This window comes from Gymnoscopelus braueri, assembly GCF_963280865.1.
Source record: "Gymnoscopelus braueri genome assembly, chromosome: 10".
In the NCBI taxonomy this organism is placed as follows: domain Eukaryota; kingdom Metazoa; phylum Chordata; class Actinopteri; order Myctophiformes; family Myctophidae; genus Gymnoscopelus; species Gymnoscopelus braueri.
The window spans coordinates 38963984-38974358 of NC_137611.1; the positions used below are offsets into that span (position 1 = coordinate 38963984).

Below are 10375 nucleotides of genomic sequence, written 5' to 3' on the forward strand. Positions count from 1 at the left end.
AGTTACATGGAGGAGGGAGGAGTTACATAGAGTGACTGGTTCAACGCACTATGTGGTTGACCAGAACATTTGACCCGCTGTTTTAAGGGTTGAAAAACACAGTGTTTCATAGTAGAACTGGACTGGTAGAGATCAGATCGGCCCACAGTGTCAACATGGTGAGTTGTTGCATCTTTATTAGATGATTGTTTTTGAATGACTTTTACTTTATGATCATTAAGTCTTTGTCGGTGACAAGACTGTGCTCACCTGTATGTCGTTGACAGGTAGGCTATGATCTACTAGCCTTGTAGCCTAAACAGTGGGCTACTAACTATATACACATTATTCAACTATTCATGCTACTCGTATGCTGTCTGTATGGTGGATTGTGCCATAGATCTACGGTACATTTAAGATGCATTGTGTGTGTATGTATCATTAAGCGACAGTCGGAAGTAAAGGTGTATGTTTCCTGAACCTGTTCCCCTCTGTAGAACAGGTTTCGTCACTTTTCCAGGCAACATGCCCTAGTGGCAGTTTGGTGCTTTATACCTGATCATTTGCCTACCAGGCTGATACAGGATATATCAGCTGCAGCATTAATATTAATATGCAGTGGTGGGAAAGTACTCAAATGTTTTACTTAAGTAAAAGTATCCATACTGCAATTTAGAAATACTCTGTTGCAATTAAAATAAATGTATTCAGGGCTTAAGTGTTATACTCTATGTTTTGTAATAATAATCAAATTCTACAAAGTAACTAGTAAGTTTAACTAGCTGTAGAATACAACTCTCGTAGACGTATTTATGATTATGACGTTTTCAATCTACGAGAGTTGTAGGGTTCACGCCCCATGGAGACAGGGACTTTCTGCACTATGTCCCGTAGACACTCCAAACATGTACAAATTGAAAATAAATGTGCTTACCCCCAAGCCCCAAATGTTAACTGTCTCTACGCGGTAGTAATTGAATGTAATAATCCATATCTTTCAATAAAGAAGTGTTTTAATGCCGTCTGTGGCCGAACGCCATTTTTTCACCCTCGTTTACTTCCTGTTTACATTTAGTGTAATTCCGGGTTTCACCGGATGCGCCCCGTCACTACCGCCCATTGGGAACTTCCGACAGAATCGGCCACAGACGGCATTAAAACACTTCTTTATTGAAAGATATGGATTATTACATTAAACTACTACTGCGTAGAGACAGTTAACATTTGGGGCTTGGGGGTAAGCACCTTATTTTAAATTTGTACATGTTTGGAGTGTCTACGGGGCATAGTGCAGAAAGTCCCTGTCTCCATGGGGCGTGAACCCTACAACTCTCGTAGATTGAAAACTTCAGAATCATAAATACGTCTACGAGAGTTGTATTCTACAGCTAAAGTTTAACTAAAGTGGAGTAAAAGTACAATATTTGCCTCAGAAATGTAGTGGAGTAGAAGTTACTGAAATACTCCAGTAAAGAAATACCTCAAAATTACAGTACTTAGGTAAATGTACTTAGTTACTGGATACAGGATATATATCAGCTGCAGCATTAATGTGTGATCTGTGATAAGGGCTCTGTCATTGTGTTGTCTGTTTTCTACCCTGTTGATAAACCTATTAGTGCAAGACTGATAGTTTTATTTTTTTCAATCCCCAGAACTTTCCACAGAAATGGATGCTATTATTAGTTTAAATTATGTTGTTATTTGGGATTTTGACCTATATCTCCTATTTGTCTGCAGTTGAATAGATCTTAAGAAGAGCCATTGCCAAAAAAAATCTGTCATGTCCTTATTTTATCAAGAGCAAAACTCCCATTAATTAACACACTCATGAACTGACATGAACTCATGTTTAACTGAATCGTTTGCATTATATTTTTGATCATCTAAGGCTCTCTAATGTCAACAATGAGAGGAAGAGCTGAGGGCAGCCTTGCGGAAATTGTGTGGCAGCAGTTGCTAACGTAGAGCCTGAAAAAAGCAATCTGTTTTGACATGTAGCTTAACAAAGCTAGGAAACCCACTCTTTAAACACTGAAACATGACTCCTCACCTCTATTGAAAATGGAAAGAAAACACCGCACATTTCCCTCAGTCTTCCAGTGACCATGTTTGATATTTTTCCCTCTAACCCCCCACACCCACTCCAACGCTTTCCCCCCCATGTTTCTTTGTCTTGTCGCTCTGCTCTGAGAAGTTACTCGTTAATGAACTGTGCCACCAACGATAAAGACCCCCCCCCTTTTTACCCCAGGGGGAGAGAGTTAATAATGGCCCGTAGAACAACTGACTCAGATGTGTGTGTGTGTGTGTGTGTGTGTGTGTGTGTCTTCGTGCAGACACATACATTACCCCCTTGTTTCAAACTAATAATAAATGCATACCCCCTCCCTGGTCCCCTCATCTCATCTGTGGTCCCTTTTGCTCCACTGACCCAGTGGCGTCTGCTTTCGTCAGATTCACCTTATGTCTAACCTCATGTACATACTGTACCTGCTGGTTTATATGTCTAATTGTCTATCCTCTCCCCCCCCCTCTTCTTTTCTTTTGTCTTTCTGAAAAGAACACAAACACATTTCACCAATTTCTTTACACCCGTAAACCCGTGACGTGACAATAAAGTTGTCCGATTCAATAACGTGCATGTGATTCCCATTCAGATGCGCTTCCTGCTGCTCTTCAGTCGCCAGGGGAGGCTGCGGCTTCAGAAGTGGTTCACGCCCACACCCGAACGGGAGAAGAAGAAGATCATCAGGGACATGACCACCCTGGTGCTGGCGAGGAAGCCACGCTCCTGTAACTTCCTCCACTGGAAGGACCTGAAGGTTGTTTACAAGAGGCGAGTACTGACACCCCCCCCCCCAACACACACACACACACACCTGGAAGCTTATCAAGGTTGTCCAAATTTCACACCAGTATCACTTTTCTCAGTGCCTCAACTCGAGTCTCTTTCCCCCCTCCCTCCCTTCTCCCTTCCTGCCGTTATCTGACCTATACCAGTACATTTTGAACCAACAACGAATCATTTGTCCTCCATCTCTCCAGGTATGCTAGCTTGTATTTCTGCCTGGCGCTGGAGGACGGGGAGAACGAGCTGTTAGGTCTGGAGGTACTGCATCGATACGTGGAGCTGCTGGACAAATACTTTGGCAATGTAAGTTGTCTCCTCCATATAGAGTCTGACGATACTGGATTTTTGGGGGGTGATACGATAAGGAGTTCCAATATATCATTCTGTGATAGGCTTGTGATCGGTATCAGCTGATTATATCGGTCGGACTCTAATGTTTACCTACTTTAAAATTAATACTCTGAAGCCTAATGTTGCCGATTTTTGTCAGAGTAAGCAATATATTGTACACTTTTTAGATGCAACTGTTTAGTAAAAATCTATAATAAAATGTGCATTAGTATTCACAGTACATACATATGTGCAGTGTGTTGTTTGTTGCTTCTCCCGAGTCATCATTTGTCATTAACTGGAGCCATACCTCCACTCAGGTGTGTGAGCTGGACCTAATATTTAACTTTGAGAAGGCCTACTTTATCCTGGACGAGTTCCTGATGGGAGGGGAGATACAGGAGACCTCCAAACAGATAGTGGCTCGCTCCATTGAGGCCTCGGACATGCTGCAGGAGGTAACACATGAAATGCATGCACGCAATGCCATGCACACATTCATACACGTATGTCTGGGCACATGATCAACCAGACATTAAAATGTGTGGTATAAGTAGCTCTCATCTTAAGTCTAAAGGAACATTCGGAAAAGTTAATTAATAATAATCAATACTATCGTATTGTCGCTGTCGGGCAGAAACCTCTTATCTCCATAGTTGAACTTTTCGTGTTTTTTCGTAAATATATGCCCTGCTTGATCATGGTACAGTGTCACACAAAAGTATCCAAAATAGCAGATCTACAAGCTCAAAATGCGACGCGGAGCACACATTTTGAGCTTGTAGATCTGTTATTTTTGCTATTTTTTTTATTAGAATCCTGAAAAGTAACAGTTTTGGACATATGAGGTTTCCATCCAACAGAGACATTAGTGTATGCGTGCGTGTGGGTGTATTGTATTGTATGTATTATATAGTATATACATGTATTTATAAATAAAACATACATACTGTAGTACTGTATATACTGTATCTTCATTATAATAATTAACACCTATGATTTGTTTTACCAAGCTCCTCTTTGTCTCCTCGTGAAGACTTCTTTGTCTTTGTTGTGTTTGAGTATGAGCGTGACTGCAAATGCTGCACACAAGTCAGTGTCCTAATGAGTCCAATTAACAACAGTGGTGCTGCTGATTCCCCTGGTTTCTCTTCTTCTTTGTCAGCGCCAGCTAATAGACTTGTTTGGTTGACCCTTATCGGCAGGGACTACTGTGTATTAATAGACCCCCCCCTCTCTCTCTCTGTCTGTGGGCGTTTGTCTGTATTATTGTCTCGCTTTACTTCCTCTCTCTCTCTCTCTCTGCGCCAACGTTATTGCGAGTGAGAGACAGATCTCCCTGAAACTTTTAGTAGGTTTTAGACTTTGTCTGACACTTTCTACTCTATTAATATACACTTACTATACTGTATAGTATATAGTGTTTATTTTAAGAGTGGTAATACTGGGTCTGTTACTGGGTCTGTTGTACCCCCCCCCCCCCCCCCTGTGCTTTTGAGGTAAAGAGACGTCTTGACCCTGCTTTAGACTTTGTCTGATACCTTCTACTCTCTTAATATACACTTACTATACACTAATACAGTATATAGTGTTTATTGTAAGAGTGGTAATGCTGGGTCTGTGGTCTGTTACTGGGTCTGTTGTACCCCCCCCCCCCTGTGCTTTTGAGTTAAAGAGATGTCTTGACCCTGCGATGTAGAGTGCCGTTAATGTGTAGCGCATAGCCTCCCATTCATTTTTCACCATTATCACTCCAGCCTCTCCAGGATGACAACAGTGAATGGTTTGAGGTGGAGCTGTTTGGATGACCTTGAATATGGACAGAAAGGTTAGAAGCTGTGCTTGTGTTAGTACAAAAACAAAAACGTGTGTCAGTGCTCTCTGCATTCAATAACGTCTGTAGACGTGTGACTGTGTGTGTGTGTGTATATATATAGCTTAAAATGTTTTTGTTTTTTTTCTTCCCGCCCTTTGATTAGGAAACGGAACACTTAATTTTTTGTTTTCTGTGCTCTTTCCCTAGACCATGGAGGAGTATATGAGCAAACCTGCATTCTGAGACTCGGAGAAGAGCACGTAACATCAGGAAGGAAAAGAATGCGGCAGCGATGAGTCATAGAAGCTCTGAATTATGGAAAACGGGTTCTACTTTTGTCCTGCTGAACTTTTTTTAACCAAAACTAGAAGGAAACGTGTGCTCATGGCCTGTCTGAAGCATTGCTGTCACTTTAAATGCAACTTTGATTTGAATATTTATCCATAGTTCTGTCAAATGAAGGAAGAGAATGAAGCATAATATGACACTTAGTTGCCTCAGATCAGAATCAATGAAGTAGTTACTGCAGATCAGGGACATGATCATAATCAAGAAAGGCATTTAGATTTATAGTCATGTTGATTTTTATATTTTAATATAAATATTGTATTTAAGATGTATTGGAAGTGTAGATGTGCTTGTTTGTTTGCTTTTTAGATGTAGATGTTTTTCATAGACTTGAAGGACCATTGACCTTTAAAGGGAGCGGTTAGTGTCTGGGAGAGGATATTGTTTTATATGCTATACAGTAGGCTATACATAATGTAATTTTTGAATTTGGAGCTCATGATTAAAATGTATTTTGATAAATAATGTTCTACGTTGACCTTTTTTTGTTTATTTTTCCTTTTTATGTATTTCTTTGTTCATCTAGAGCTGTCCAAATGCTGAAATCTACTATCTGCCTGCATGCATAGTTGCTATAAAAAGAAAGTAGAACAAGTATTTCATGGGCACAGCAAATTGAGCAAAATCCCATGTTCTTTTAACCATGAGAGTTCAAACTGGACCTTGAAGTTAAATGAACACTCATTACTTCAGCCTATAGCTGTTGGCCAAACTCCTTTTGCGTCTGCAGTGTAGTGATGTAATAAGGCAACACATGCAACAAGAAGAAAAATAATACCGCTGATCCTTTATTTATCTCTTGATTTCATCACACGTTATTGAACACGTACAAAATGGTTTAAAAATGAACATAGCACAACAACTGGTATAGGCCAACAATACAGAGCTTTTGCATTATGAAAGGGTTGGAAGGCAGGCGACGGTCTGCTTTGTATAGGTCAGTATAGGCTAAATATAATCTTAATAGGCTATAATCTTAACATTAAATCCACGAACCCTGAATATATCACGAGTCACAACAAACACTCGTTGTCAGCCCAGCACATTGGTATTGGCAATACCGGCTAAAATCCATATAATATACAAATTTGTCATGTAAACTAGATCACGTCAACCAGACTGGTTATTGTTATTTTCTTTTATAGATATAAACCAGTGGTTCCCAAACTTTTTAGCTCAAGACCCAAAAGAGAAATGCCCGGTACCCAAACTAGTGAAAATAGCAGATCTACTAGTGAATATGAGCTCACAACATGTGGCTTTGCACAGCATGGTGAGCTTGTAGATCGGTTATTTTCACTACTTCTTAAACATTTTTTTTGTCATCCATGAAATTCTTTTGAAAAATCATTGAATTTGTTTTAAATTCATGAAAAATGTTGATTTTTTTTGTGGGATTTTTTTTGTTATGTTTTGAAATGTAGGCTACTTGTCGTGACCCATAAAAATGGGTCCCGACCCACTGTTTGGGAACCAGTGGTATAAACGTCATAGTCATAATTAATCAGTGGACATCTCGTTACTACATTCCTGCAATCTGTTTAATACCGCGATGCTCTTTCTCCTCTTCGTCTGCGGTCTGTGGGGCGACCGTCTTGAGAGCCACCTCGTTATTGGCCGTGGGTTCGAGTTCGATCGCCTCCTCCTCCTCCTCCTCCGGAGGCTGATCGCTCTCCGTTTCTCTCTTGGCAACTCTGCCTTTGTTGCCAGTGTCCGCTTGGTCCAAAAAGTCCTTCATCGCCTGCTCATAGAGCTCATAGGGGAACTGATGGGCCTGCTGGGTGTCTCGCTTGGAGATGCTCTGAGGAGGATACTCTGTGAGGATCTTCGCTGCCAGGTACGTCGTCACCTCGTCTTCTACGTCGTCGCCATCGTCGTCATCTGCCAGTCGCTTCAGGGGCATCTTGTTGAGTTCGGACATGAACAAGTTCTGCCTGCGGCCGGAGGAGGAGGAGGAGGGGATCTTAGCTGGAACGGCCACTGGGTTTGCAGCTGGGGCGGGGGGTGGCACAGGGGCTCTGGCCGGGGACGCAGCGGGGGTCTTCAGGGGTCTCTGTTGCCTGACGGGATACTCGTTGCTGATGGTCTCCACGCCGATGATGTCCAGAAAGTCCTCCCTGTCCATGTCCTCGGGGTAGGGCTGTCACGATTAAAACATTTTAAGTTGACGATTAATTGTCACACAAATAATTGCAATCAACGATTTAATTGTGTTTTTGCCATTGAACATGGGAACATATGAATATAAATTACATTTCTGTTTGCCTTTTAGGCTTCATAAACAAAATAATGCACAGGGCAGATATGACTAATAACTTAAATATACAAAATATAAAAATAAATTGGATATTTTTTGAAAATGTTTGAACATGGAAACAATAATGACCATCATGCAAAAAAAAAAATATTGCGATTATCTCAAATAATTGCGATTAGTCGATTATGTAATAATTGTGACAGGCCTAGGCCTACCTCGGGGGCGACTTTGCTCTTCACGGGCAGCCTCCTGCTGTAGTATCTGATCTTAGGTGTTTGGCCGGTCCTGAAATGAGTGGTGGTGGCCGTTTGGGGGTGACGGCGGTGCAGCTTCCTGAGCTCGTCTGTGATCAGCAGATCGATCAGGTCCTGGGGCGGGACGTGGAGCCTCAAGGAGAGCTCCAGCAGCTCTTTGATTGTCCGGGGATCGACGAGGGAAGGGCGGATGAGCCTCTTCCTCTGCTCTCCGGTCTGATCTCCCCTCTTCTGTGTCTGGTCGCTCATCTCCAGGACCTTCAGCAGGTAGTAGTCCACCAGCTTGGTGTCGTCGTCGGCCTCCTCGTCGTTCTGGCTCGCTGCCCGGCGTTGCATCTCCTCTCTCTCCGCTCCTTCCAGGTCAGAGTCCTCCAGGTTCAGATCCCTCTCGTACTCGTCGTGGCTTCCGTTGACCAGCTCCTCCGTCTCCATCCTCTCCTCCACGGGGACCCAGTCTTCGCCTCCGGCCACGTCCTCGTAGGCCAGATTTCGGAGGCTGAAGTTGCTGAACATGTCCTCGTCGTCATCGTCGTCCCCGAAGAAGCCGTCTCTTTTCTGGCCGTTCATGGTGGCGGTGCTGGGCATCCGCCCGAGCTCGTCGAAGATGGAGCGCAGGTTGGCGAGGCTCTGCGGGGTGTACTGCTCGTCCAGGTCCTCGGTGGCCCGCTTGAACGCGTCCCGGTTCTCCTCGTCCTCGAACATCAGCGGGTACTTCTTGTGGGGTCTGGGGAAGTTGCCGTAGTCTCCTCCGGGAGGTGCGCTCTGCGCGGCGGGGCCGCCGGTCTCCTCCGCGCGGTGTCTGTGCTGCACGCGTCGGTCGCTCCCGGCCCCGGGTGCCGCTGAATAATAATAACAATAATAATAATATTATATTACACTTTATTTGTATGGCACCTTTCATTACATCAAATGCAGCCCAAAGTGCTCTACATATAAAAAAAAGAGACCCAAAAAAAGGAGGCAAGATCAAAATTAAAACAATACAAGAAAATAGCAAGAACAAAACATCACTTTAGAAGCATTACAGACTCTAGATCTATTCAAAAACGTATTAACCTATATCTACACTTACAGGGCACAGAATTCCCTCAGGTAGTGATTAATTCATTGATTGATTGATTGATTGAATACTTTATTAACAGTTTGCAAAAAATAATAATCAGAAAACAGAAAGTACAGTTCTATACAAGGTCAAGTCACACAGATCTCTCACCTGAAGCGGGTTTCGCGTCCCTCCCGGCCTGCTGGTCCTGGAGGGACTTGAGCAGGACTTTGACCAGCTGCTCGGCTGGAAGGTCCTGTCTCTGCTGGACAGCAGGAGCAGGAGGAGGAGGAGGAGGAGGAGGTTGGGACTGGCGATCAGTGGCCGACGCCAGCTGGAGCAGCACGCGGATCTTGTCCACTTCGTCGTAATCCACCGGTTGCTCTTTGATCGCCCCGTTTTTCTGCTTTAGATTCTCAATGTACTCCAGCGCCTTCATCATGTCGGAGCTGGGCGGTGGGTAGGCGGCGGCGGGGGGGCGCCCCTCGGTGTACCTGCTGTGGTAGCGGGGGACGGACGCGCCCTGCACGGCGGAGGAGGATGCCAGGAGGAGGATCAAGGCGAGCAGGGCAGCGGATCCTCCCGCCGGCAACTTGAGGTGGAAATGCAGCATTTTATAAGGCTATGTACCTGCAGGATGGAGGGAGAAAGAAAAAAAACAAACACAATGCTGTTGAAGTTTTGGGCGTTTTAATCTGCACAGATAAGGCAGCCTGTTCTTTGCTAGAGTTTGACAGATCGGTAGCCAAGCGAGAATATTATATAGCTATAGCCCAGTGGTTCTCAACCTTTTCAGGCTACTAACCCCCCAAAATAATCATATTTGAACTGGGGACCCCCCCGCCCTGATAAGCAGGGGGGGTCAAATATTGTGAAAAAAGCAGATCTGCAAGTTCACAGCAAGGCCTTGTGAGCTTGTAGATCGGGATTTTTGCCCCCTTCTTATGTTATTTGACAATTTGGCCAATGTTTGACCAGCTGTTATGATTACTTTTGATTCAGTAATGGTCTTTCTTCTTTTCTTTCTTTTTTTATTTAGTTATTAAAAGGGTCTTAAAAGTCCTTAAATTGTCACTTCACTGTCATCTGGGGACCCCCCCCCCCAACATCATGTGGGGACCCCCCTAAGGGTCCCGACCCACAGTTTGAGAACCACTGCTATAGCCTACTGTTGAGCAAAAAAACTAAAAACAAGGTGCGAACTAACACAACGTGCATGGCTGCATGTTTTCACCTTGTTCTGTGGCCGCTGGTATTGTTTTGTTTATCAGGACGGATAGCCTCCTATACTTGACGATGCTGAAGTGATGTCACAGATACAGCCATGGATGAGTCACTCACTCCCCGTGTTGTTATGGGCAACCTGACTGAGCATCCCATTTCTTTGTTCACAATATAACCCGCCAGAATAGTTTATTACATTATCCTAATTACTTCAAGAAATGAATTGATCTCATCCGTTTCAGAATGCCTAGCAGCTTATACTGTATAGGCT

At 43.6% G+C, this 10375-nt stretch overlaps 2 protein-coding genes across 3 annotated transcripts; one reads left to right on the plus strand and one right to left on the minus strand.

Moving 5' to 3' along the window:
• The first annotated feature begins 14 nt into the window (after positions 1 to 14).
• On the plus strand, positions 15 to 5786 carry ap1s3b (adaptor related protein complex 1 subunit sigma 3b). Of its 2 annotated transcripts, XM_080440440.1 has the most exons (6): positions 15 to 158; positions 2640 to 2818; positions 3028 to 3136; positions 3484 to 3621; positions 4921 to 4991; positions 5187 to 5786. In XM_080440440.1, the coding sequence occupies exons 1-5, from the start codon at positions 156 to 158 to the stop codon at positions 4969 to 4971; spliced, it is 480 nt and encodes a 159-aa protein (XP_080296566.1). In that variant the 5' UTR covers positions 15 to 155; the 3' UTR covers positions 4972 to 4991; positions 5187 to 5786. The 2 variants fall into 2 exon arrangements, with proteins under 2 accessions (XP_080296566.1, XP_080296567.1); XM_080440441.1 differs by lacking the exon at positions 4921 to 4991.
• A 1063-nt stretch (positions 5787 to 6849) lies between these two features.
• scg2b (secretogranin II b) lies at positions 6850 to 9493 on the minus strand (the record flags this gene model as incomplete). Its single annotated transcript, XM_080440424.1, has 3 exons — positions 6850 to 7467; positions 7812 to 8677; positions 9052 to 9493. 3 exons carry the CDS (start codon positions 9491 to 9493, stop codon positions 6850 to 6852), a joined length of 1926 nt encoding a protein of 641 aa, XP_080296550.1.
• Between the last annotated feature and the right edge of the window lie 882 nt (positions 9494 to 10375).

Excerpts from the sequence above, each read along its gene's own strand:
- ap1s3b (XM_080440440.1), top strand. Across the intron at positions 2,819-3,027 it reads CTGAAGGTTGTTTACAAGAG|GTATGCTAGCTTGTATTTCT; the intron begins GCGAGTACTGAC and ends CCATCTCTCCAG. Across the intron at positions 3,137-3,483 it reads TGGACAAATACTTTGGCAAT|GTGTGTGAGCTGGACCTAAT; the intron begins GTAAGTTGTCTC and ends ACCTCCACTCAG.